At 58.9% G+C, this 26,724-nt stretch overlaps 1 protein-coding gene across 1 annotated transcript in view; it reads left to right on the forward strand.

The window, feature by feature from the left end:
- The first annotated feature begins 2,813 nt into the window (after nucleotides 1-2,813).
- A1CF (APOBEC1 complementation factor) overlaps nucleotides 2,814-26,724 on the forward strand; it is a 54,642-nt gene continuing 30,731 nt past the window's right edge. Inside the window, exons 1-6 of the mRNA XM_009903828.2 lie at nucleotides 2,814-2,852; nucleotides 10,301-10,444; nucleotides 14,437-14,571; nucleotides 15,260-15,390; nucleotides 19,641-19,879; nucleotides 25,092-25,256. Of these exons, the coding sequence (XP_009902130.1) occupies nucleotides 10,346-10,444; nucleotides 14,437-14,571; nucleotides 15,260-15,390; nucleotides 19,641-19,879; nucleotides 25,092-25,256 (769 nt within the window). The 5' untranslated portion in view covers nucleotides 2,814-2,852; nucleotides 10,301-10,345. The remainder of the gene's footprint in view (nucleotides 2,853-10,300; nucleotides 10,445-14,436; nucleotides 14,572-15,259; nucleotides 15,391-19,640; nucleotides 19,880-25,091; nucleotides 25,257-26,724) is intronic.

Consider the following 26,724-nt stretch of genomic DNA (forward strand, 5'->3'; position numbering starts at 1 on the left):
AATGCTCTGCTGGGTACAGCACTGCACAGGCTCAGAGGGTGCTGCTCAGTGGAGGTGACTGCAGCTGGAGGCTGGGCACAAGTGGTGCTCCTCAGGCTCACTGCTGGGACCACTTCTGTTGAGCATCTTCACTGATGGCCTTGATGAAGCCACAGATTGTGCCAGCAGTGGGGCTGCAGGGGACACCAAGGGAGGTGGAGGTTGCTCTGCAGCAGGGCAGGGAGGCTCTGCAGAGGGACTGGGATGGATGGGGTCCATGGGTTCAAGGGATGAGCTCCAACAGGGCCAAGGGCCAGGTCCTGCACTGGGCTCACAACAACCCCCTGGGGAGCTGCAGGCTTGGGGCAGTGTGGCTGGGAAGCTGCTGGCAGAAAGGCACCTGGGGGTGCTGATCAACAGGAGCCAGCAGTGTGCCCAGCTGGCCAAGAAAGCCACTGGCATCCTGGCTGGGAGCAGCAATGCTGTGCCCAGCAGGAGCAGGCAGGGCACTGTCCCCCTGTGCTGGGCACTGCTGAGGCCACAGCTCCAGTGCTGTGCCCAGAGTTGGGCTCTTCAAGACAAGAGAGAGGTGGAGGTGCTGGAGCCAGGGCAGAGCAGGGCAAGGAAGCTGGGAAGGGCCTGCAGCAGAAATCTGCTGAGGAGAGGCTGAAGGAGCTGGGGATGGTTAGTGTGGAGAAGAGGAGGCTGAGGGGAGAGCTCCCTGCTCTCTGCAGCTCCCTGAGAGGAGGTGGTGGAGAGGTTGCTGCTGCTCTCTTCTCACAGGTGATGAACAAGAGGCAATGGCCTCAGGCTGCAGCAGGGCAGGCTCAGACTGGGCACCAGGCAAAGGCTTTTCCCAGCAAGAGTGGTCAGAGCCTGGCAGAGGCTACCCAGGGAGGTGGTGGAGTCCCCAAGCCTGGAGGTGTTTCAGGGTGCTTTGGCTGTGGTGCTTGGGGCTGTATGGGTTAGGGGTGACCCTTGCAGGGTAGGGTCAGTGGTTGGGGTTGGTGACCCTGAGGGGCTTTGCCTCCCTGGATGTCTCTGGGGTTCTGTGACCTACCCCTGTGCCATGTCAGCTATTCCTAACAGAGGTGGACCATGTCTCTAGCACTGATGGTTTCCAATCCCACTTCCTCCTGAGTTTCCACTGCCTTCTCCCCTGAGTCTCCTCACCAATGCTCAAGGAAAACCCCAGTGCTAAGTTAAAATCATCCCTGCTTCAAAACCTGAGTGAGCAGAGATCATGAAGTGAGGTCCTTGGCAGGGCACCCTGCTCCTCCTGAAATCAAAGATGTTGTTAATGGCTTCATTCCTCTGCCAACAGCCTTCTGCTTGGCTGCAGCCACAGCCTGCAGGACTTGTCACAGCTGAGAGGGAGATTTGCCACTGATCCCTTGCTGAGCATCCCAGGACATTTCTTCCAGCACTTCCAGGGTGAGCTGGAGGACTGGGCCCAGCTCAGGGCTTTGTGGTGGTAGGCAGTGCCATCTACTCAAATACCACTCAAAGGGGCTTCTCTCAGCAGGGGCAGCTAAGGGAAACTGCAACAAGCAGCACACTGCCAGAGTGGTTATGGAGAAGGAACCAATTGTGTCTTGGCACCTCCTGATGATGGCTTTCAAAAGGGAAGTCTCCCTCTCTGGAGGTATTCAACCCCCACCTGGATGTGTGCCTGGGTGACCTGCCCTGGGTGACCCTGCACTGGCAGGGGGGTTGGACTGGATGCTCTCTGGAGGTCCCTTCCAACCCTTAACCTGCTGTGGTTCTGTGCTAAGCGCAGATCACATCTTCCCTTCCATCACTTTTCCTCTGAAGAGCAAAAATCTGACAGGCAATGGATGGAAAGTGCAGGCCAGGAGGTTGCAGCTCAGCATGAGGAGGAACTTCTTGCCTGGGAGGCTCCCAGAGGCCTGGAGCAGGCTGCCCAGAGAGGTTGTGGAGTCTCCTTCTGTGGAGCCTTTGCAGCCCTGTCTGGATGTGTTCCTGTGTGCCCTGTGCTGGATTCTCTGCTCCTGCCCTGGCAGGGGCTGGGACTGGAAGCTCTCCAGAGGTTCCTCCCAACCCCTCACATCCTCTGAGCCTGTGACCTGAAGGCTTTAAACTTAAACACTGTGGCTGAGCACAAACTCTCAGCAACACTTTCTCCCCACACCTCAGGCACTGTGGAAGAGGGAGAAAAGGGATGGAGTCATGTCAGGATTTCAGGAGGAAAAGCATCTGGAGGGTCAGGGCCGTGGGGCTGGAAGCACAGCACACCTGTGCTGGATTCTCTGCTCCTGCTCTGGCAGGGGCTTGGACTGGAAGCTCTGCAGAGGTCCCTCCCAACCCCTCACATCCTCTGAGCCTGTGGTCCCGTGGCTAGCTCTGCTGGCCACACTCTGCTGAATGCAGCCCAGGACCCTGTGGCCTGCTTGGCCACAACGAAACCTCCTTGCAGCACAAGGTGGCACAAGGCTGTGTCCTGTGTCCTTTCTCCCAGCCTCTCTGCTGGGGGCAGCCATGGCAGTGGGGGGGACAGGCCAGCAGGGCAAGCCTTGCACTTGCAGACAACCAAGTGGTGCTGCAGTGGTGGCAGGGGGCTGGCTCTTGAGCCAGGATCTGAGTGCAGGGCTTTGGCATCGCTCTGCCCAGCAGCTGGCCCCGGGCAGGGGCCGCCGGAGCAGCGGTGACCCAGCTGTCTGGTCAAAGGCCTGCAGGGAGCCAGGAGATAGAGCAGGTTAAAGTTTAACCTGTGGGGACTGTAAAGCAGCCCCGGGGCTGCTGAACCTTTGGAGTTTGATATGATGATTAGGGACTAGGCAGAGGGACACGTCGCAAACTCCCCACAATCAAGGAGACCTTGCTCCCGGGCGCTGATCTCCAGCACCGCTCAGGTGAGTGGCATCAGCACTGGGGACAGGGCACCTGCTCCCCACCCCCTGAGAGAGGGCTTTGGGCTGCCACGGGGAAGGGGCAACTCCATCACACGCCTGCCCCGGCACCCTGCTGCTGTTCCACCATCAAATTCCCTCCTTCGGTGGTGCCTGACGCCGGGGGGGGACTGCGGGACCACGCTGCAGGATGGAGCTGGACCCGTTCCTCAGCTTGCTTTGCTGATGAGCAAGGGTGGAGGGAGAAGGGCTCTGTGGCATAATTCCTGCAGGGAGCCCTTTCCCCATGGCTGCTGGCTGGCAGGAGAGTGAAGGCAGGCGAGCTGGGGGGGTGGAGGAGGGATTTTCCCGGCGATCCTTCAGTCTCCGATTGTTAAAGTGCAACTTCCCAGGGCTAATCATTAGAGGCCTTTGCAGCCTGTGTCTTACTCCTCCTTCTCTTTGCCAAAAGGTAGTCTCCATCTCGAGGGCTGATCCTAAAGATTCCCATTTTTTCCCCCCATGATCTCCTCAAACTAGGCAGCTTTGGGCCCCAAGCGTGATGCCTCCCTCCAGCTCTCTTCCCCTGGAGGCTCAGGGGAGAGCAGGCGCAGGAGGGAGGTTGGCTTCAAAGCAACCAGCTTGTGATGCTGCAGATAAAGCAGAGGGATGGGGAAGGAGGGAGGCTGGGTTCAGCATCAGGCACCCTGCAGAGAGGGCTTTGTGAGGGCTGCTGCAGCAGCTGTGCATGGCAGCAAAGGTTTGCCCCAGAGAGAGAAGCTCTTTCCCAAGCTAAAGAGCACCAAACCCATCAGCTCCTACAGGGAATATGAGCCTGAGATTTGTGCACAGCCTGCAGAGCTTTAGCTTCACTATGAACCTATCCCAGTTTCCTGCCAAGACCCCTGAGCTCCCACCTTCTGTGAACTGTTCTGAGCTGGAAGCAACCCAACCTCCTGCACAGCCTTGTGCTGGGTTGCTCAATCGGACTCCGTCCCGAAGCCTGTCCCCGGCCCAGCAATGAGCTGGGGGCAGACTGTGAGGCTTCAAAGGGGCTGCTTGGGGGAAGAATGTGAAGAATGATTCAATATAACTTCAGAATGTACATATTCTACAGCCCTCAGCACAGCCCAGCCAGGGAGCTGCTGGAGCAGGGCCAGAGGAGGCCACAGCAGTGCTGGCAGGGCTGGAAGCCCTCTGCTGGGAGGCCAGGCTGGGAGAGTTGGCCTTGGGCAGCCTGCAGGGGAGAAGGCTGCAGGCAGACCTCCTGCTGGCCTTGCAGGGCTCCAAGGGCCCAGCAGAAAGCTGGGGACAGACTTCTGAGCAGAGCCTCTTGGGCCAGGCCAAGGGGGGATGGTTTGGGCTGCAAGAGGGAGCTTGAGAGTGGAGAGAAGGAGAAATGGTTGGTGCTGAGGGTGGGGAGAGCCTGGCCCAGGCTGCCCAGAGAGCTGGGAGCTGCCCCATGGCTGGCAGCAGTGCAGCTCAGGCTGGTTGGGGCTCTGCTTGGGGCTGTCCCTGCTGGCTGCAGGGGGCTGCACTGGGTGAGCTTTAAAGCTCCCTCCCAACCTAAAGGCTTGGGTGATTCAGTGATTGTGTGCTGTGAGAACAGACACTGCACGGAGCCTGAGGGCAGGGGAGCCAACTTGGGAGCCCCTTGAGCAGCAAGCTGACAAGCTCAGGGGACATGCTTCCCCTGGGGGATGAAGGGTGCAGAGTGCCTGCAGCTCTGCAGCCTTGTCGAAGGAGCTGCTTGCCCTGGGGCTGTGCTGCTGCACAATGCCCTTTGCTAATGAGTTGTGTCCGAGCGGCCCCGGCTCGCTCCCACCCCGGGGGGTATTGATCCCCGCAGGGCAAACACAGCTTCCTTATCTCCTTCCTGGAAACAGTAACCAGCGTTCCCCGAAAAGGCTGAGAGGGGGCAGGCTCAGGATGCAGAGCACTGGGGGAAGAGGCCAGGGTCAGGATGGAAGTCCTGACCACCTCTCCTCTTCGCCACGAGAATCCTGGCGTGGGAGGCCAACCCTCGGCTGGGAAAACTGATTCCCCTTTTTCCAAGTGAAGCTGGGAGAGGAGAGATTGAGAGTGGAGAGGAGGAAGAAATTGTTGGCAGTGAGGGTGGGGAGAGCCTGGCACAGGCTGCCCAGGGAGGCTGTGGCTGCCTCCTGCCTGGAGGTGTTGCAGGCCAGGCTGGATGAGGCCCTGAGCAGCCTGGGGCTGGTGGGAGGTGTCCCTGCCCATGGCAGGGGGCTGGAGCTGGATGAGCTTTGAGGTCCTTTCCAACCCAAACAATCCCAGGGTTCTGTGAAAATCCACAATGTTGGGGGGTAGAAGCTTCTGGGTTCATCTTGCTTCTGGCTGGCTGAAGTAAAACCATAAGAGCTGACTGCAGCAGCTGGCAAGGAAACTGTGTGTGGAAGCAGGCATGGAGAGGTGAAAGGCTGCTCTGAGGAGTTTGCTTCTGGTCCATGTGGGGTTTGCTAGGCATGAAAGTGCCATTTCCTGCTGTGCCTTTGGAGACCTTTAAGAGAAGCTAAAAATAAAGGAGAACCTTCAGTGGAGAGAGGAAAATGCACTGACATGATGCCCTGATCAAAGATCACTTTTCTAGCAGCAGACAGTCATAGCATGGTGGAGATGTTTGGGTTGGAAAAGGCCTCTGAGATCATCCAGTCCAACCAGCACCCCAACACCACCATGGCCACCAAACCATGGCCCCAAGTGCCATGGCCACAGCTTGCTGCAACACCTCCGGGCATGGGGACTCCACCACCTCCCTGGGCAGCCTCTGCCAGGCCCTGACCACTCTGGCAGCAAGGAAACCTGATGGAGAGGGTCTAGAAGAGGCTACCATGACGAGAGGCTGGAGAACCTCTGCTGTGGGGCCAGGCTGGGAGAGCTGGGGCTGTTCAGCCTGGAGAAGAGAAGGATCCAGGGAGGCCTTGGAGAAGTATTTGAGTGTCTGAAAGGGATCTACAGGAATGCTGGGGAGGAACTGCTTAAAAGAAGGCCTTGGGGGTGTCAGATGGTGCCAAAGTCCCCAGGAGCCAGCACTGGTCCCTGGCAGCCCAGAGCCAGCTGAGTGCTGAGCTGCAGCCAGAGCAGGGAGAGCAGCAGCACAGGGAGGGGATTCTGCCCCTCTGCTCTGCTCTGCTCAGAGCCCACCTGCAGCACTGCCTCCAGCTCTGGGGCCCCCAGCACAAGAAGGCCCTGGAGCTGCTGGAGAGGCTCCAGAGGAGGCCACCAAGATGAGCAGAGGCTGCAGAAGCTCCCCTGTGGGCCCAGGCTGGGAGAGTTGGGGCTGTTCAGCCTGGAGCAGAGAAGGCTCCAGGAGACCTCAGAGCTGCAGTTCAGTATCTGCAGGGCAGCCCCAGGCAGGCTGGGGAGGGACTGTTCAGAAGGGGCTGTGGGGATAGGACCAGGGGCAATGGTTTGGAAGTGGAGCAGGGCAGAGCCAGGTTGGCCATCAGGAGGAAGCTCTGCACAGGGAGGCTGGGGAGACACTGGCACAGGCTGCCCAGGGAGGTGCTGGAGGCTCCATGCCTGGAGCCATTGAAGCTCAGCCTGGCTGTGTCCCTGGGCAGCCTGCTCTGGCTGGAGCTGTGCCTGCTGCCTGCAGGGGGGTTGCACAGATGCCCTCTGAGGCTCTCTTCCAGCCTGATGCACTCTGTGGAGGTCTTGCAGTGCCCATCCCTGCTTGCTGCCCAGGCAGCAGCCCAGCAGAGGCACAGCACAGAGCCTGTGCTGCAGGACAGGTGCTGGGGGTTGTGTCCAGGGTTGCTTCATCCCCTGCCAGCAGCAGGTTGTGTTTACCTTCTGCTCAGCCTCTGCACATTCTTTGGTGAGGATCTGTGTGGGGGTGGACAGGCAGAGCTGTTCCCACCATGGCTGGCTCAGATGTGTTGGAGATGTCTGGTGGTGATGCACAGCCACAGAATGGTTTGGGCTGAAAGGGGCCTCCAAGCTGCTCCAGTCCAGCACCAACCCAACCCCACCATGGCCACCAGCCCATGGCCCCAGTGCCATGGCCACAGCTTGCTGCAACACCTCCAGGCATGGGGACTCCACCACCTCCCTGGGCAGCCTCTGCCAGGCCCTGAGCACTCTGGCACCAAACAAATTGTTCCTCAGCTCCAACCTAAGCCTCCCCTGGCACAACTTCAGGCCAGCTCCTCTCCTTCTCTCACCTGAGACTAGGGAGCAGAGCCCAGCCCTTACCATGGCAGGGGGGAGGGGGTTATTAATTCTGTGACCACGAGGAACTTGGCAGGGCCATTAAAAAATTGGCCCAAAAAATGAGGATGATTTAGGACAGTTTGCACCTCTGGGTGTCCTAATTTCCTTCCAAACCTGGATCATGTGCAGCCTTCTTCCCCATTTGTATCTGCTTTTTATACTTAGCATGATGAGCAGCAGGCATCCAAGGCTCAGAGCCTGGGAGAAGGAGGAATTCTGGAGCAATGAGCTTGAAGTGGGGGTTGCTGTCTTTATTAAGTTAGTTGTGGATGTCAGGTTGTATTCAAACACACCAACAAAAGACCCCCAAAGCCCCCCTTTCTCTACAGGCATTCCCACTTCCCAAGAGCAGCCATGCAAAGGGACTTTTCCCACTCTGAGGCTGCCTTTCCTAATGGATTAATGGCCCCAGGGGACATGGGAGACAAAGCAATGATGTGTCCTCAGCCCCCAGGGCAGCAGCTTTCCTCCTGTACCCTTAATGATACCAAACCAGGCAACCCAGCACAGCAGCCCTGATGCAAGGGCCAAGGTGGTGCCTGCAATAAAGGGAAAGTGCTGAAATCCAGCCAGCTCATAGAACCACAGAGCCACAGAGTGCTCTGGGCTGGAAGGGAGCTCCAGAGCTCAGCCAGGCCAGCCCCCTGCACTCAGCAGGGACATCCTCCACTGGATCAGGCTGCCCAGAGCCCTGGCCAGCCTCCCCTGGAACATCTCCAGGCATGGAGCCTCAACCACCTCCCTGGGCAGCCTGCTGCAGTGTTCCAGCAGCCTCCTGGGGCACAACTTGTTCCTCACATCCAATCTCAATCTGCTCTGCTCTGCTTTGAAGCCATTGCCCCTGCTCCTGTCCCTGCAGGCCTTTGGGAACAGTCTCTCTGCAGCCTTCTTGGAGCCTCTTCAAGTACAGGGAGGCTGCTCTAAGGTCTCCCTGGAGCCTTCTCTTCTCCAGCCTGAACACCCCCAGCTCCCTCAGCCTGTGCCTATAGCAGAGCTGCTCCAACCCCCTGGGCATTTTCGTGGCCCTGCTGCTGGTGGCTGCCCCATCAGCTGCTGGCATTAAGCATCCCACTGTGGCTTGCAGCCTGGGTGCACTGATGGATACTGACACTTGGGTAATGGAGGTAACACTGGTACCCAACGAGGTGCCTGGCTGTCCTCAGCCCAGCAGAGGAAACAGAGAAGAGCTGCTCTGAAAAACGAGGGCTGGAAAGCTGTTGTGGTGTGCTTGGATTTCTTGTGCTGGGATCTGTTATGAAGGCTGAGCCCTGGGGCTGGGTAGGCTGGAGAGGAGGAGGCTGAGCCCTGGGGCGGGGTAGCCTGGAGAGGAGGAGGCTGAGCCCTGGGGCTGGGTAGCCTGGAGAGGAGGAGGCTGAGCCCTGGGGCTGGGTAGCCTCAGAGGAGGAGGCTGAGCCCTGGGGCTGGGTAGCCTGGAGAGGAGGAGGCTGAGCCCTGGGGCTGGGTAGCCTGGAGAGGAGGAGGCTGAGCCCTGGGGCTGGGTAGGCTGGAGAGGAGGAGGCTGAGCCCTGGGGCTGGGTAGCCTGGAGAGGAGGAGGCTGAGCCCTGGGGCTGGGTAGCCTGGAGAGGAGGAGGCTGAACCCTGGGGCTGGGTAGCCTGGAGAGGAGGAGGCTGAGCCCTGGGGCTGGGTAGCCTGGAGAGGAGGAGGCTGAGCCCTGGGGCTGGGAAGCCTGGAGAGGAGGAGGCTGAGCCCTGGGGCTGGGAAGCCTGGAGAGGAGGAGGCTGAGCCCTGGGGCTGGGTAGCCTGGAGAGGAGGAGGCTGAGGGGGATCTGCTCAGTGCCTGCAGATCTCTCAGGGGTGGCTGTCAGGAGGCTGGGGCCAGGCTCTGCTCAGTGGTGCCCAGGGACAGCACAAGAGGTGCTGGGCATAAACTGGAAGATAGGAAGCTCCCTCTGAACATGAGGAGGAACTTCTTGACTTGGAGGGTGGCAGAGCCCTGGAGCAGGCTGCCCAGAGAGGCTGTGGGGTCTCCTTGTCTGGAGCTTTCCCAGCCCCCCCTGGATGTGTTCTGTGTGCCCTGCCCTGGGCGACCCTAGGGCAGGGGGGTTGGACTGGGTATCTCCGGCTGCAGTGTGCCCCTGCCCCTCCCTGCAGTGCTGTCCCAAACCTGCCTGGGGGTGTAAAATGCTGCTTCATTTCCATGCAACACCATGGGGAGCATTCTGCCTTCTCCATGCTCTGCACCACGGGGGTGGGTTTGGTTTTTCATCTCAGCATGGCTGATTCAGGCAGAGCAACCACAGGGGCACTCCGGGCTGCGTTCAGAAGAGTGTGGCCAGAAGGACAAGGGAGGTTCTCCTCTCCTTCTGCTCTGTCCTGCTGAGATCACAGCTGGAGGACTGTGTCCAGTCCTGGGCTTCCCAGCTCAAGAGGAACAGAGATTTACTGGAGAGAGGGAGAGAGTCCAGGGCAGGTTGCAAAGCTGCTGAGAGGCCTGGAGCAGCTCTGGGAGCCGCAAAGGCTGAGAGCCCTGGGGCTGAGAGCCTGCAGGAGAGCAGCCCCAGAGGGCAGCTGAGCAATGCTCAGCAAGAGCTAAAGGAGCTGTGGGGGGCAAGAGGCTGGGGCCAGGCTCTGCTGCGTGGGGCCCAGGGCCAGGCCAAGGGGCAGAGAGTGGCAGGCAGGAGGTTGGATGTGAGCAGGAGGAGAAAGTTGTTTGGTGTGAGGCTGCTGGAGGCCTGGAGCAGGCTGCCCAGAGAGGTTGTGGAGTCTGCTGGTGTGGAGAGCTTCCAACCCCCCCTGGGCACTGTGCTGCTGGGCAAGCTGCTGGGGGTGCCCTGCTGGAGCAGGGCCTGGGGGATGCCCAGAGGTCCCTTCCAAGGCCCCATGCTGACATCCTGGGATTCTTTCCCTTTCCCTGGTACCTATTGATCTATTGGCTTCTGTGATGCAGACTTCCCCTTGCAGCCTCCAGGAAGGCTGTTTAGCTCCCTGAAGCTTGGAGAGAAAGTCCTCTCTCGTCTCCCTGTGCAGTCACTGCCCTATGCCACATCATGTAGGATGCACCAAAGCCCAAAATTCTCCTGGCAGGAGACTTCTGTCTGCAGACTTCCAAGCCCCACCTGGATGTGTTCTGCGTGCGCTGGCAGGGGGCTCGGGCTGGCTGGCCTCCAGCCCTCCCCCCACCCCGGTCCCCTGACCCTGTTCACTTTCTCAGCAGCGTGGCCTCTCTCCCTCCCAGCCCATATTAATTTCTGTAATTTATCTCGAATCTGATTGCAGTGAGCACCCCTAATTAACCTGATTTTTTGCTGCTAATCACTCTCAATGGAATCAAATCACAACTGCGGGGACGGCTTGACCGGCACGCAGAAGGAAGCTGCCCTCCGGGCCTTAATTCAGCGCACAGGATATAATTTGATCCAGGTAGGAACTCCTGCTCACCCCCTCTGGTGCCTGCCTTCACCCTGCAGCCCTGCCTGGCAGCAGGGGCTCGAACAGTGAGGCCCTGCACAGGATGCCCTCCTCGCTCACCCTTCCTCTCTGGGGTCTCCTCTGCCGCTGCGCGCAGCTCTGCGCCGCCGCTCCGGCGATGGAGTGCCCCGAGCCAAATCAGCAGAAGGCTGGGGGAGAAACAGCTGACTAATAACAGACTGAAGAAGCCTGAGAGCTGCTAAATGGTGGGAAGGGTTGGGGGCTGCTGTCTGAGAGCTTTGGTTGCAGTGGTAGCGTGGCAAAGGAAGGGAAAAAAGCCCCCCAGCGATATCTCTGAAGGTTGTAGGTCCGGAGCTGGCCTTAGGAGGTGCAAGCTGCCGCCACCAGATCTGCCCTTTTGCACAGAGCCTTGCAGGCACCTGCCCAGACACCAAAGGTTTGCTCCCTGATTAGACCTCAAGGGCTCCAAGCACCAAGCTTCCCCTGGTTAGGGCAGGGGGAGGCTGGGCTTGGCATCCCCCAGCCCCCTGAAGATGTCCTTCTCAGCTAGCATGCCCGAGCCAGGCTGACCTGCTGCCAGCTTGGTCACTCACAGGAGGCCAACCTTGCATCACCATGGAGGAATGAACTGAGACCAGAGAGCCTTGGGCAGGTGGCCTCCCTGACCTTTGCCTTGCCTTGCATAGCACTAGAGGGCACAACAGCCCGAAGCAAAACCTGAGGGCTCCTGGGCAAAGCCATTCTCCTGCAGCCCTCAATCCTGATGTGCCTCAGGAGCAGGCCACCAGCTGCACTTGTGGCCCCTGAGGAGGCTCTCTGCTCTCACTGACCCAGAAGACAAAGAACTTCTTTCTGTCTCCTGTTTGCTGTGGCTTTCTTCAGCCTGGTCCCCAGGCTCATGCTGTCACATCTGGCCAGAGCTCATTCCTGAACCACCAGATCTCAACTCCCAGCCCCAACACGAGGTCCAACATCTCCTTTCCCTCCTTACCAGCTCTTCTTCTTTCTCCCTACCTTTTCCATCCTGTTCCCTCTTCCTTTCCTTTTCCACCTCTCTCTGGGCTTTGCCAGCATGGGTTTAGGAAGGGCAGGTCCTGGCTGACCAACCTGAGCTCCTTCTATGCCCAGGGGACTGCCTGGTGGATGTGGGGCAGGCTGTGGATGTGGTCTGCCTGGACCTCAGCAAGGCCTTTGACACTGTCCCCCACAGCAAACTCCTGGCCAAGCTGTCAGACCCTGGCCTGGGCAGCAGCTCTCTGAGCTGGGTTAGGAACTGGCTGGAGGCTGAGCCCAGAGAGTGGTGGTGAATGGTGCCACAGCCAGCTGGCAGCCAGGCACCAGTGGTGTGCCCCAGGGATCAGTGCTGGGCCCCAGCCTCTTTAACATCTTCATTGATGATCTGGAGGAGGGCATTGAGTCCATCAGCAGTAAATCTGCAGCTGACACCAAGCTGGGGGCAGGAGTTGATCTGCTGGAGGGCAGAGAGGCTCTGCAGAGGGACCTGGACAGGCTGGGCAGATGGACAGAGGCCAAGGGCAGGAGATTGAACACATCCAAGTGCCAGGTGCTGCACATTGGCCACAGCAACCCCAGGCAGTGCTACAGGCTGGGGTCAGAGTGGCTGAGAGCAGCCAGGCAGAGAGGGACCTGGGGGTGCTGGTTGATGGTAGGCTGAACATGAGCCTGCAGTGTGCCCAGGCAGCCAGGAGGGCCAAGGGCATCCTGGCCTGCATCAGGAACAGTGTGGCCAGCAGGAGCAGGGAGGTCATTGTGCCCCTGGACTCAGCACTGCTTAGGCCACACCTTGAGTCCTGTGTCCAGCTCTGGGCCCCTAAGGTTAGGAAGGAGGTTGAGATGCTGGAAGGTGTCCAGAGAAGAGCAACAGAGCTGGGGAGGGGTCTGGGGCACAGCCCTGTGAGGAGAGGCTGAGGGAGCTGGGGTTGCTTAGCCTGGAGAAGAGGAGGCTCAGGGGAGACCTCATTGCTCTCTACAAATACCTGCAGGGAGGTTGTAGCCAGGTGGGGGTTGGTCTCTTCTCCCAGGCAGCCAGCACCAGAACAAGAGGGCACAGTCTCAGGCTGTGCCAGGGGAGGTTTAGGCTGGAGGTGAGGAAGAAGTTCTACACAGAGAGAGTGATTGCCCATTGGAATGTGCTGCCTAGGGAGGTGGTGGAGTCACCATCATTGGAGGTGTTCAGGAGAAGACTTGATGGGGTGCTTGGTGCCATGGGTTAGTTGTTTAGGTGTTGTTGGATTGGTTGATGGGTTGGATGCAATGATCTTGAAGGTCTTTTCCAACCTGGTCTATTCTATTCTATTCTATTCTATTCTATTCTATTCTATTCTATTCTATTCTATTCCATTCCATTCCATTCCATTCCATTCCATTCCATTCCATTCCATTCTATTCTACTCTATTTTCTTCCCCCCAAACACCTTCTCCCTCAGTGCACACTCACCCTGGAGAAGCAGAAGGTGAAGTCTGTTGTCCCCCAGACAAGAGCTTGCCAAGATGAGTTTGTTGAGATGCTGCCTTCCTTCAAGCCCCTGCAGACTGAGGGAGGGCTGTGCTGGGTGCTGTGCCCCCTCACACCCCAGCTCCCATGGGCACTGGGTGCTGGTTGTCTCTCACTTGGCTTAAAGCAGACCAGGCAGGCTCCTCTCACCATTTTCAGGTCAGTGAAGGCTGCAGGTGACCACAGCAGCACACAACACAGCCACCACTTGGGGGCTTCACCCAGCAAGTGGCTTGGGAGGTGGCTAAATCCCAACTCAGCAGCCAGCTCAGCTCAGCCCCACTGGGGAGGCAGGAAAGTGGCCCCAGCCAGCATGGTCTTCATCCACCACTTCAAGTGCCCCCACAGCTCCACCACTCTGCTGACAACAGCTGCAAAAGAGCAGCCAGCAGGGATAAATCCAGGCCTGGTGTAGGCTCAGGAAAGCTGAAGCAGCTCCTGGCTCCACTCTTGTTTTCCTGGGAGGATCCCTGCTGGGTTCTGTGCTTGAGGCTTCCTCTTGAGTTAGCTGTGCAGGAGCTCACTGGCCTGGAGCAATCCCAGTGTGGGAAATGATGAGAGAGGTGATCAGGGAGACCCAAATATAAACATCTTTGGAGTCCTGGCTCCCATGGGAGCATCCCTGTGGGACCAGCAAGGGATTTTGAAGGAAGGAATAGAATAGCATGGGGGGGAAAAGAGAGAAGGGGAAGGAGGAAGGGGAGGGAGAAGGGGAAAGGGGAGAAGGAGAAGGAGAAGGAGAAGGAGAAGGAGAAGGAGAAGGAGAAGGAGAAGGAGAAGGAGAAGGAGAAGGAGAAAAGGAGAAGGAGAAAGGGAGAAGGAGAAAGGGAGAAGGAGAAAGGGAGAAGGAGAAAGGGAGAAGGAGAAAAGGAGAAGGAGAAAAGGAAGAGAAAAGGAGAAGGAGAAAAGGAGGAGAAAAGGAGAAGGAGAAAAGGAGGAGAAAAGGAGAAGGAGAAGAAGAAGGAGAAGGAGAAGGAGAAGGAGAAGGAGAAGGAGAAGGAGAAGGAGAAGGAGAAGGAGAAGGAGAAGGAGAAGGAGAAGGAGAAGGAGAAGGAGAAGGAGAAGGAAGAGGAGGAAGGAGAAGCCAACAAGACCTTTTTTATCCAAGGAGGTGTTTGTCTGTCTCCCATTTGGTCATGTGCAGCAGCACCTGAGCTGCAGAGCATTGCTGCAGGTCCTCAGCAGCACTCAGCCAAGCACAAAGCAGCTCCTTCTGCAGCCCCCCCAGCAGCAGTGTGCCAGCTGTGCCCCCACAGCCACCAGTGCAGGGTGGCAGAGGGGCAACCTGTGCCCAGGACGCTGTTGCTGATGATCCTGGCCAGGGTTGCTCCTTGAAGGGGAGGCTGGGCTCTGCTTGCAAGCCACTGGTGATGGAGCATGCCTGAGGTGTCTGTCCCTGGGAAGGGGTTGGTTACAGCCAGGTCTAACCTCTGCCCCTAACCCACCCTCTCATTTCTCCCCATGGCAGGAAAATGGGCAGAGGAAGTACGGCGGCCCCCCGCCGGGCTGGGACGGCCCTCCCCCCGAGAGGGGCTGTGAGATCTTCATTGGGAAGCTGCCCAGAGACCTCTTTGAGGATGAACTCATACCTCTGTGTGAGAAAGTAAGGACTTGTGCTGGGGGCTGGTGCTGCAGGCTGTACTGCTGGGCAGAGCTGGGCTTCAAGGCTGAACTGCAGATGGTCAAGCCCAGACCGAGTCCAGTGCTGGAGCCCCCAGCACAGGAAGGCTCTGGAGGGGCTGGAAGGGGTCCAGAGAAGGGCCAGGAGGAGGAGCAGAGGGCTGGAGCTGCTCTGCTCTGCAGACAGCCTGAGAGAGTTGGGCTTGTGCAGGCTGGAGAGGAGAAGGCTCCCAGGAGAGCTTCTGGTGGCCTGCCAGGAGCTGCAGGGGGCTGCGAGCAAGCTGGGGAGGGACTTGGGAGGGGGTGAGGGAGGGATAGGACTGGGGGGGATGGAGCCAAAGGAGAAGTGGGGAGCTTGAGATTGGCTGTGAGGAAGAAGTTGTTGGCCAGGAGGGTGGTGAGAGCCTGGCCCAGGCTGCCCAGGGAGGTGGTGGAAGCCTCCTGCCTGGAGGTGTTTGCAGCCAGGCTGGAGGTGGCTGTGAGCAACCTGCTGGAGTGTGAGGTGTCCCTGCCCATGGCAGGGGGTTGGCACTGCCTGAGCCTTGGGGTCCCTTCCAGCCCTGCCAGCTCTGTGCTTCTATGATGGTGTGACACCTGCATAGTCAAGGAAGCACTCAGCCTTCTTTAAACACATCTCACCTTGCTGCCAGCCTTCTCCTTCCCATTTGCAGATTGGCAAAATATATGAGATGAGGATGATGATGGACTTCAATGGCAACAACAGAGGCTATGCCTTTGTGACCTTCTCCAACAAACAGGAGGCAAAGAATGCAATCAAGCAGCTGAACAACTATGAGATCAGGTAAGGGTGGCAGACACCTGCACACCAGCTCAGGGGCATGAAGAACAGTGTGGGCAGCAGGGCAAGGGAGGGACTCCTCCACACAACTGGAGTCCTGGTTCCACCTCTGGGCTCCCCAGTTCCAGAGGCAGGGAAGTGCTGGAGAGAGTCCAGGGCAGGCTGCAAAGCTGCTGAGGGGCCTGGAGCAGCTCTGGGAGCAGCATAGGCTGAGAGCCCTGGGGCTGAGAGCCTGCAGGAGAGCAGCCCCAGAGGGCAGCTGAGCAATGCTCAGCAAGAGCTAAAGGAGCTGTGGGGGGCAAGAGGCTGGGGCCAGGCTCTGCTGAGTGGTGCCCAGGGCCAGGCCAAGGGGCAGAGAGTGGCAGGCAGGAGGTTGGATGTGAGCAGGAGGAGAAAGTTGTTTGGTGTGAGGCTGCTGGAGGCCTGGAGCAGGCTGCCCAGAGAGGTTGTGGAGTCTCCTGGGGTGGAGAGCTTCCAACCCCCCCCTGGGCACTGTGCTGCTGGGCAAGCTGCTGGGGGTGCCCTGCTGGAGCAGGGGCTGGGGCTGGGGGTGCCCAGAGGTCCCTTCCAAGGCCCCATGCTGACATCCTGGGATTCTTTCCCTTTCCCTGGTACCTATTGATCTATTGGCTTCTGTGATGCAGATTTCCCCTTGCAGCCTCCAGGAAGGCTGTTTAGCTCCCTGAAGCTTGGAGAGAAAGTCCTCTCTCGTCTCCCTGTGCAGTCACTGCCCTATGCCACATCATGTAGGATGCACCAAAGCCCAAAATTCTCCTGGCAGGAAATTTCTTCCTGATAAAAACTCCCAACCCCAAATTTAGCAGAGCACTGACAAAACCAAAAGGTTTTGCTTTTTGTTTGGTGTGGGTTTGCTCCTCTCTCACCACCTGTACTGCAGAGCCAGAATCACACAATCACAGAGCTGGCAGGGCTGGAAGGGACCCCAAGGCTCAGGCAGTGCCAACCCCCTGCCATGGGCAGGGACACCTCACACTGCAGCAGGTTGCTCACAGCCACCTCCAGCCTGGCTGCAAACACCTCCAGGCAGGAGGCTTCCACCACCTCCCTGGGCAACCTGGGCCAGGCTCTCACCACCCTCCTGGCCAACAACTTCTTCCTCACAGCCAATCTCAAGCTCCCCACTTCTCCTTTGGCTCCAGCCCCCCCAGTCCTATCCCTCCCTCACCCCCTCCCAAGTCCCTCCCCAGCTTGCTTGCAGCCCCCTGCAGCTCCTGGCAGGCCACCAGAAGCTCTCCTGGGAGCCTTCTCCTCTCCAGCCTGCACAAGCCCAACTCTCTCAGGCTGTCTGCAGAGCAGAGCAGCTCCAGCCCTCTGCTCCTCCTCCTGGCCCTTCTCTGGACCCCTTCCAGCCCCTCCAGAGCCTTCCTGTGCTGGGGGCTCCAGACCTGGCCCCAGAGCTCCAGCTGTGGTCTCAGCAGAGTGGAGCAGAGGGGCAGAATCCCCTCCCTGGCCCTGCTGGCCACACTCCTGTGGCACAGCCCAGCTCTGTGCAGTGAGCAAAGCCAACAAGCCCAGAGGCATTTTCTTTTAAAGAGCAAATTAATATTTACTTTTCCAAGGAAGGAAGGAAGGAAGGGAGGGGGGGAAGGGAGTACGGACGGAAGTAAGGAAGGAAGGAAGGAAGGACGGAAGGAAGGACGGAAGGACGGAAGGACGGAAGGATGGAAGGAAGGAAGGAAGCAAGGAAGGAAGGAAGGAAGGAAGGAAGGAAGGAAGGAAGGGAAGGAAGGGAAGGTGCACAGTGCATGGCAGGTGACTGAGCTCTGCACACCTGGCACCTGGCATCAGGAAGCCACAAGTGAGGTCTGTCTATGACAAAAGATTTCATTCCCCTGATTTCATTTTCATTCCCCTGAACCTCAGTCAGAAGGGCCCAGAGGTGACTGGGAAGCTCCCAGTCCAGACAATATTCCAGGCTGGGGCAGCTGAGCTGGAAAGTGGCCAGCAGGAAAGGCCCTGGGGGTGCTGGGTGGCAGCAGCTGGAGAGGAGCCAGCAGTGGCCAGGGGGGCAAGAAGGGCAGCAGCAGCCTGGCCTGCAGCAGCAATGGTGTGGGCAGCAGGGGCAGGGCAGGGCTTGTGCCCTGGGCTGGGCACTGGGGAGGCCACAGCTTGAGTGCTGCCTTCAGCTCTGGGCCCTCCCTGCCAGAAGGAGCTTGAGGGCTGGAGCAGGGCCAGAGAAGGGCAAGAGAGCTGGGGAAGGGTCTGGAGCAGAGGGCTGGGGAGGAGCAGCTGAGGGAGCTGGGGGTGTGGAGTGTGGAGCAGAGGAGGCTGAGGGAGACCTCCTTGCTCTCTGCAGCTGCTGAGAGGAGGCTGCAGCCAGCTGGGGGCTGGGCTCTGCTCCCAAGGAACAAGGGACAGAAGGAGAGGAAATGGCCTCAAGTTGCCCCAGGGCAGGTTTAGGTTGGAGATCAGAAGAAGCTTCTTCCCTTTTCTGGGCTCCCAGCCACTGGCCCAGGCAGCCAAGGCAGGTGGCTGAATCCCCATCCCTGGAGGTGTTTCACAGAGGCAGAGCTGTGGTGCTGAGGGCCAAGGCTTAGCCCCAGCCTGGGCAGAGCCACAGCCTGGTTGGAGTGGATGCTCTGAGAGGTCTTTTTGGAATGAAAGGATTCTGTGACTCTGTGTGTGGGGGTTGGGCTCTGCTGCCTAGGAACAAGTGATAGGACAAGAGGAACTGGCCTGAAATTGTGCCAGGGGAGGTTTAGGTTGGAGATGAGGAACAGTTTCTTTATGAAAAGAGTGGACAAGCCCTGGACCAGGAGAGGCTGGGGACTGACCTGCTGGAGAGTAGCTCAGAGGACAGGGACATGGGGGACAGAAGGATTCCCAGAAGCCAGCAATGAGCTGTGGTGGCCAAGAAGGCCAAGGGCCTCCTGGGCTGCATGAGAAGGGCTGTGGGGAGGAGGTGAGAGAGGTTCTGCTGCCCCTCTGCTCTGCCCTGCTGAGGCCACAGCTGGAATCTTGTGTCCAGCTCTGGGCCCCTCAGGTGAGGAAGGAGCTCAGGGAAGTGCTTGAGAGAGTCCATGGCAGAGGCACAGAGCTGCTGCAGGCAGGGGAACAGCTCCTGGGAGGCCAGGCTGAGGCAGCTGGGGCTGGGAGCTGGGAGCAGAGCAGCCTGAGGGCTGCCCTCAGGGCTGGGGCTAAAGATGTGCAGGGCTGGAGCCAGGCTCTGCTCAGGGCTGGCCAAGGACAGCACAAGGGGCACTGGGGGCAAGCTGGAGCAGAGGAGGTGCCAGGGGAAGAGGAGGGAAACCTTTGTCCCTGTGAGGCTGCTGGGGGCCTGGAGCAGGCTGCCCAGAGAGGTTGTGGAGTCTCCTGGGGTGGAGAGCTTCCAACCCCCCCTGGCTGTGCTCTGTGTGCCCTGCCCTGGGTGACCCTGCCCTGCCAGGGGGGTTGGGCTGGGGGATCTCTGGGGGTCCCTTCCAACCCCTAATGTTTTGTGATTCTGTGATGAGTGTTTGGATGTCCACATGTGCAGCAGGAACAGGAGGCCTTCTTTTTGACCTTGTGTTTGAAGACAAGATGGGTTGGATCTTTAATTTGTCCTCTGTGTGGGAGGCCATCCTGACTCAGTGAGCACCTGCAGCCCAGAGAGCCAAGCAGAGCCTGGGCTGCAGCAAGAGAAGTGTGGCCAGCAGGGCAGGGAGGGGATTCTGCCCCTCTGCTCCACTCTGCTGAGACCACAGCTGCAGCTCTGGGGCCAGGTCTGGAGCCCCCAGCACAGGAAGGCTCTGGAGGGGCTGGAAGGGGTCCAGAGAAGGGCCAGGAGGAGGAGCAGAGGGCTGGAGCTGCTCTGCTCTGCAGACAGCCTGAGAGAGTTGGGCTTGTGCAGGCTGGAGAGGAGAAGGCTCCCAGGAGAGCTTCTGGTGGCCTGCCAGGAGCTGCAGGGGGCTGCAAGCAAGCTGGGGAGGGACTTGGGAGGGGGTGAGGGAGGGATAGGACTGGGGGGGGATGGAGCCAAAGGAGAAGTGGGGAGCTTGAGATTGGCTGTGAGGAAGAAGTTGTTGGCCAGGAGGGTGGTGAGAGCCTGGCCCAGGCTGCCCAGGGAGGTGGTGGAAGCCTCCTGCCTGGAGGTGTTTGCAGCCAGGCTGGAGGTGGCTGTGAGCAAGCTGCTGCGGTGTGAGGTGTCCCTGGGCACGGCAGGGGCTGGCAGTGGCTGAGCCCTGAGGTGCCTTGCAGCCCTGGCAGGGCTGTGGTGCTGTGAGTGCTGCCCTCAGGCCGTGCCCTCTCCCCAGGACCGGACGCCTCCTGGGAGTCTGTGCCAGCGTGGACAACTGCCGCCTCTTCGTGGGAGGCATCCCCAAAACCAAGAAGAGGGAGGAAATCTTAGCAGAGATGAAGAAGGTGACAGATGGAGTTGTGGATGTCATTGTGTACCCCAGTGCAGCTGACAAAAGCAAAAACAGAGGCTTTGCTTTCGTGGAGTATGAAAGCCACCGGGCAGCAGCCATGGCCAGGAGGAAGCTACTCCCAGGTTGGTACTGCTGGTGAGGGTGGGAGGGGTGGCTTCCTCCCAGGGATCACTTGTGTGTCAGCCTCCAGAGGAGCCAGGAGCCCAAGGAATGCTGCTGGGTTTTCTTCTCTTGGCTGCTAGAGACACTTAAAGCAAGGTCTTGACACCACGGGCTCACCGTGACTGTGAGGAGAGCAAATGGCCTGAAGCTGTGCCAGGGGAGGCTTAGGTTGGAGTTGAGGAACAACTTCTTTGGTGCCAGAGTGGTCAGGGCCTGGCAGAGGCTGCCCAGGGAGGTGGTGGAGTCCCCATGCCTGAAGGAGTTCCAGCAAGCTGTGGCCATGGCATTGGGGCCATGGTTGGGTGGCCATGGTGGGGTTGGGTTGATGAGCTTGGAGGGCTTTGCCAACCCACCCAGTTCTCTGCTTCTGTGGTTCTGTAGCTGGCTGAAGGAGTCACCCTGGCTCTGGGGGGCAGTGCTGGCAGTTCCCTGCAGATCCTTTAGGAGCTGGGGTTCATTAGGACTCCAGTTAGATGGTTTCAGGTCTGCAGCTCTGCTGTGGGATGTGCCTTAGGCTGTGGTTCCCTTGGGTTCTGTGGCAAACAGAGCCTCAGTGATGGAGAGCCTCTGGGAGAGAATCACCCAGGAAGACACCCAAGGACATGGTCAGCCTGCAGGAGGTCCTGAGGGTGGGCCTGGAATGAGCATTTCCCAGGTGGGAAGGAAACTCCAGATAAGGAATTGCATCAGGATTCAAACAATGTAAAGGGTAAGTTTGTGCAGCCCAAGGCTGGGGGACATCCAAGGAGCATTCCCTGAGGGCAAGAGCAGGGTCCTGCCTCTGGAGAAGCACAGCCCCAGGTGCCAGTGCAGGCTGGGGGCTGAGCTGTAGGAGGGCAGCTGTGGAGAAGAGGACTTAGGAGCTGGTGGACAGCAAGGAGACCCTGAGCCAGCAAGGTGCCCTCACAGCCAAGAAGGCCAAGGGCAGCCTGGGCTGCATCGAGAGGAGTGTGGCCAGCAGGTCCAGGCAGGTTCTGCTGCCCCTCTGCTCTGCCCTGGGGAGGCCTCACCTGGGGCTCTGGGGCCAGTTCTGTGCCCCCCAGCTCAAGAAGGACAAAGAACTGCTGGAGAGAGCCCAGCACAGGGCCCCAGAGCTGCTGAGGGCACTGGAACAGCTCTCAGCTGAGGAGAGGCTGAGCCCTGGGGCTGGGTAGCCTGGAGAGAAGGAGGCTGAGCCCTGGGGCTGGGTAGCCTGGAGAGAAGGAGGCTGAGCCCTGGGGCTGGGTAGCCTGGAGAGGAGGAGGCTGAGCCCTGGGGCTGGGTAGCCTGGAGAGGAGGAGGCTGAGCCCTGGGGCTGGGTAGCCTGGAGAGGAGGAGGCTGAGCCCTGGGGCTGGGTAGCCTGGAGAGGAGGAGGCTGAGCCCTGGGGCTGGGTAGCCTGGAGAGGAGGAGGCTGAGCCCTGGGGCTGAGTAGCCTGGAGAGGAGGAGGCTGAGCCCTGGGGCTGAGTAGCCTGGAGAGGAGGAGGCTGAGCCCTGGGGCTGGGTAGCCTGGAGAGGAGGAGCTGAGGGGGATCTGCTCAGTGCCTACAGATCTCTCAGGGGTGGCTGTCAGGAGGCTGGGGCCAGGCTCTGCTCAGTGGTGCCCAGGGACAGCACAAGAGGTGCTGGGCATAAACTGGAAGATAGGAAGCTCCCTCTGAACATGAGGAGGAACTTCTTGACTTGGAGGGTGGCAGAGCCCTGGAGCAGGCTGCCCAGAGAGGCTGTGGAGTCTCCTTGTCTGGAGCCTTCCCAGCCCCCCCTGGATGTGTTCTGTGTGCCCTGCCCTGGGTGCCCCTGCTCTGGCAGGGGGCTTGGGCTGGATGATCCCCAGAGGTCTTTGCCAACCCCTACCCCTCTGTGGAGCTGTGACCATCATGAAGCAGAGAGATGCTTGGCAGGTGTTGGATGAAGGATTCAGTCACCTTGAGCTGTACCTGTAGGCATTTCACCAAGTCTCTCCTGCTTCCTGCACCTCAGCAGTTCCTGCAGTGCTCTGTGGAACTCAAGTGCTGGTAAAAGCATTCAAAATACCTTCTGCTTTGAGACTCTGAGGCCTACCAGGGCTCTCTCACTCTCTATACAGCAGCCTGAGGAACCATCCTGAGCAACTCAAACCCTTTCTGCTTATTGTAATAAGAATGAGCCTGGGTTGAGTGCAGAACACAGCTGGGGGAGATCTCACCCTGGCTCTTTTGCCTTTTAGTCTGCATTTTCTTCATCACTTCAGCATCTTCCTGAGTGTGGGAGCACAGAATCACAGAGTGCAACAGGCTGGAAGGGAGCCTCAGAGGGCATCTTGTGCAACCCCCCTGCAGGCAGCAGGGCCAGCTCCAGCCAGAGCAGGCTGCCCAGGGACACAGCCAGGCTGAGCTTCAATGGCTCCAGGCATGGAGCCTCCAGCACCTCCCTGGGCAGCCTGTGCCAGTGTCTCCCCAGCCTCCCTGTGCAGAGCTTCCTCCTGATGGCCAACCTGGCTCTGCCCTGCTCCACTTCCAAACCATTGCCCCTGGTCCCATCCCCACAGCCCCTCCTGAACAGTCCCTCCCCAGCCTGCCTGGGGCTGCCCTTAGTGATGTGTACCATGGAATGAAAGCTGCCTGCCACAGGCTTGTCTCAAAGCTGTTGGAATCACAGGGATGGGCAGCAGGACATGGGGTAAGGCAGAGGCAGCTCTCATGGTGATGGTGTCTTCTTCACCTGTAGTCTTCTCCAGGCAGCAGGGATGCCTCTCTCCTAGCTTCACAGAGTCACAGAAGGGCTTGGCTTGGAAGGGGTCTTAAACATCATCTAGGGAATGACACCAGGCTGCCCAAGGCCTCATCCAGCCTGGCCTGCAACACCTCCAGGCAGGAGGCAGCCACAGCCTCCCTGGGCAGCCTGTGCCAGGCTCTCCCCACCCTCAATGCCAACAATTTCTTCCTCCTCTCCACTCTCAATCTCTCCTCTCCCAGCTCAAAGCCTTTCTCCCTGGGCCTGGCACTCCCAGCCCTTGTCCACAGTCCCTCCCCAGCTCTCCTGGAGCCCTTCAGGTCCTGCAAGGCTGCTCTGAGGTCTGCCTGCAGCCTTCTCCTCTCCAGGCTGCACAGCCCCAACTCTCCCAGCCTGGGCCCACAGGGGAGCTTCTGCAGCCTCTGCTCATCTTGGTGGCCTCCTCTGGAGCCTCTCCAGCAGCTCCAGGTCCTTCTTGTGCTGGAGGCCCCAGAGCTGGAGGCAGTGCTGCAGGTGGGCTCTGAGCAGAGCAGAGCAGAGGGGCAGAATCCCCTCCCTGTGCTGCTGCTCTCCCTGCTCTGGCTGCAGCTCAGCACTCAGCTGGCTCTGGGCTGCCAGGGCCCAGTGCTGGCTCCTGGGGACTTTGGCACCCCCTGACACCCCCAAGGCCTTCTTCTAAGCAGTTCCTCCCCAGCATTCCTGTAGATGCCTTTCAGACACTCAAATGCCAAGGTCTCAAACTCAAACTCCAAGGTCTGCCTGGAGCCTTCTCTTCTCCAGGCTGAACAGCCCCAGCTGTCCCAGCCTGGCCCCACAGCAGAGGTGCTCCAGCCTCTGGGCATCTTGGTGGGCTCCTCTGGAGCACCTGCAGCAGCTCTGTGCTTCAGCACAGCTTTTCCCTGGTTGCTGTGTGGAGGAGGAGCAGCAGAGCCAACAGCAGCCTTGGGGGAGCAGAGCACTTGAGATGCTGAGCCCAGCCAGCATGGCAGATGGAAGGAGCACGTAGCCCTGAACATGTTGCTTCCCAATTTGGGGACAGCTCAGTAAACAGTTGGGGGAGTTTCAAAGGCCTGAGCAGAAGCCAGAGCCTTCTGATGTTGCAAACATATGGGAGGAGAAGGTTTCCAGCCAGAGCTGAATGTGTCTCCAGCTGATGCTTCAGATGAATGTGAGACTGGATGTCATTACCTGGATGCTTCCTTTTGCTCTCAGAATCCCCTCCCTGGCCCTGCTGGCCACACTTCTCTTGCTGCAGCCCAGGCTCTGCTTGGCTCTCTGGGCTGCAAGTGCTCCCTGCTGGCTCCTGCTGAGCTTCTCCTCCCCCAGCACCCCCAAGGCCTTTCCTCCAGGGCTGCTCTCCAGCCAGTCCCTGCCCAGCCTGGATTGGTGCCTGGGATTGCCCTGAGCCAGCTGCAGGACCTTGCCCTTGCTCTTGTTGAGCCTCCTGAGGTTGTCCTGGGCCCAGCTCTGCAGCCTGCCCAGGTGCCTCTGGATGGATCCTTCCCTCCAGCTGTCAGCAGCACCACACAGCTTGGTGCTGAGGGAGCCTCAGTGCCACTGCCCCTGGCACCACCAGAGATGTTAAACAGGACTGGTCCCAGTGCTGAGCCCTGAGGGACTCCACTTGGCCCTGGCCTGCACTTGGCCATGGACCCATTTGATGCCATTTGTTAGGGTGGATGCTTTTCAGGCTTCCCATTCTCCCTCCACTGGCACAGGAATCTCCATGTTGCTTCTGGATTTTAGCACAATTAAGGGTGATAGAGATCAGAAAGAACAGGGGAAAGCCACACAGAAATCTGCAGAAGAGGCAGCATTTAAGTTCATTGTTTGGAAGGACTCTTCAGCACTTAGCTTGCTTCTGAGACACAAAATGCTCTCTGCTGTCCATCCAAAGAGTGAGCTGCTGAGCTAATTGCTGGAGAAAAAGGTGTGTCTCAGACAGAGCTCCTAAATCTGGGGCTCTGGGTGCTTGTGGGTAGCCAGATTTCAACCTTTCTCTTATCTCCTGAAGAGAAAAGGGAGGAACATCTCCCTGCAAGATGTGCCAAAAGGACTGACAAGAATGGGAGGAGGAATGACCACCCCCCCTGGGAGCACTGCATCCAGATCTGGTGCCCCCAGCACTGCTGGAGGGCTGTCAGGTGGTGCCAAAGTCCCCAGGAGCCAGCACTGCTCCCTGGCAGCCCAGAGCCAGCTGAGTGCTGAGCTGCAGCCAGAGCAGGGAGAGCAGCAGCACAGGGAGGGGATTCTGCCCCTCTGCTCTGCTCTGCTCAGAGCCCACCTGCAGCACTGCCTCCAGCTCTGGGGCCCCCAGCACAAGGAGGACCTGGAGCTGCTGGAGAGGCTCCAGGGGAGGCCACCAAGATGAGCAGAGGCTGCAGAAGCTCCCCTGTGGGGCCAGGCTGGGAGAGTTGAAGGTCTTTTCCAACCCAAGCAAAGTGTGCCTGTCTGCCACTGCCCATGCCCATTCCTTCCCAGGCAGGATCCAGTTGTGGGGACACCCTATTGCTGTGGACTGGGCAGAGCCTGAAGTGGAGGTGGATGAAGACACCATGTCATCAGTAAAGATTCTCTATGTGAGGAACCTCATGCTCTCAACCACTGAGGAGACCATAGAAAAGGAGTTCAACAACATCAAACCAGGTAGGAACCCTTTGGAATGGTGGCTCCAACCTAGAGTCTGCCAGTGGAAATCCCTCTCCATTCAACAAATGCCTAAGGAAGAGATGAAAATAACTGGGGGTTGGTTTTCCACTGTTAAATGGTCATGTGCAAGGCCACAAAAGTCAGCACTAGGCTGATGGCTGGGGGGGCTGGAGGACCTCCCCTGTGGGCACAGGCTGAGGAAGGTGGGGGCTGCCCACCCTGGAGAAGAGAAGGCTCCAGGCAGACCTCAGAGCAGCCTTGCAGTACCTGAAGGGCTCCAGGAGAGCTGGGGAGGGACTTTGGACAAGGGCTGGGAGTGCCAGGCCCAGGGACAATGGCTTTGAGCTGAGGCAGGAGGCAGCCACAGCCTCCCTGGGCAGCCTCTGCCAGGCTCTCCCCACCCTCACTGCCAACAATTTCTTCCTCCTCTCCACTCTCAATCTCTCCTCTCCCAGCTCAAAGCCGTTGTCCCTGGGCCTGGCACCCCCAGCCCTTGTCCAAAGTCCCTCCCCAGCTCTCCTGGAGCCCTTCAGGTCCTGCAAGGCTGCTCTGAGGTCTGCCTGGAGCCTTCTTTTCTCCAGGCTGCACAGCCCCAACTCTCCCAGCCTGGCCCCACAGGGGAGGTCCTCCAGCCTCCCCAGCCATCAGCCTAGTGCTGACTTCTGTGGCCTTGCACATGACCATGTAACAGTGGGAAACGGCGTGAGAGCGCAGCAACCTTCTCCTGTGGCAAAGGATGACGGCAGAGAGTCAGTTACTGTGAGTGCTTTTGAGCTCAGCTCCCCACAGCTGAATTTTATCATATTTATACCCCCTCCCCCCCAAAATTAATAGAATAACATCAAGCAAAAGCCTCCCCCCCCCTCCTTCTGCAAGCCTGTGAATAAGCAGAGCTCAGCCCTGAGCGCAGGATCTACCCCGCTGCATGCACTTAGGGTGAGGCTTTGTTGGGAATCAGAATCCTGCTTGGCTTTCAAAGGAGATGCTTTGGGTTTTTTTTTTTTGCTCCTGAGTGGCTCCAGCTTGAGGAAATTCCCCCCAAAGCCAGCAAAGCAGAAACCAGCCCTTTCTGCTGCTCTCCAGGCCACGCAGCCCATTAGGCACGAGCGGCTCCCGCTTGGCAGCGGGCGTTTGCCTTTCATCTCCGTCCCCTCCACTTCCTGCCATTAATTTTTTAGCAGGCACTACAGAGCTTCATTTTGCCTGCACTAACTTCTTTTCATTCCTGCTCCACACAGTTCTCTCTCTCTCTTTTTTTTTTTCCCCCCCTGTCAGCTAGGCTGCAGTGCAAAGCCCTTTGTGACTTTTCTCTCTCGGCTTTTCCTGACCTTGCAGCGCCTCTGGCTCGCGCTTCCAGCGTTTATTTCTGTCTGTAGCGTGGGCTCATAGAATGGTCTGGGTTGGAAAGTCAGCCACCCAGCAGGGATGTCCTCCACTGGATCAGGTTGCCCAGAGCCCTGTCCAA

Source organism: Dryobates pubescens, chromosome 30, assembly GCF_014839835.1.
Source record: "Dryobates pubescens isolate bDryPub1 chromosome 30, bDryPub1.pri, whole genome shotgun sequence".
Taxonomy (NCBI): Eukaryota; Metazoa; Chordata; class Aves; order Piciformes; family Picidae; genus Dryobates; species Dryobates pubescens.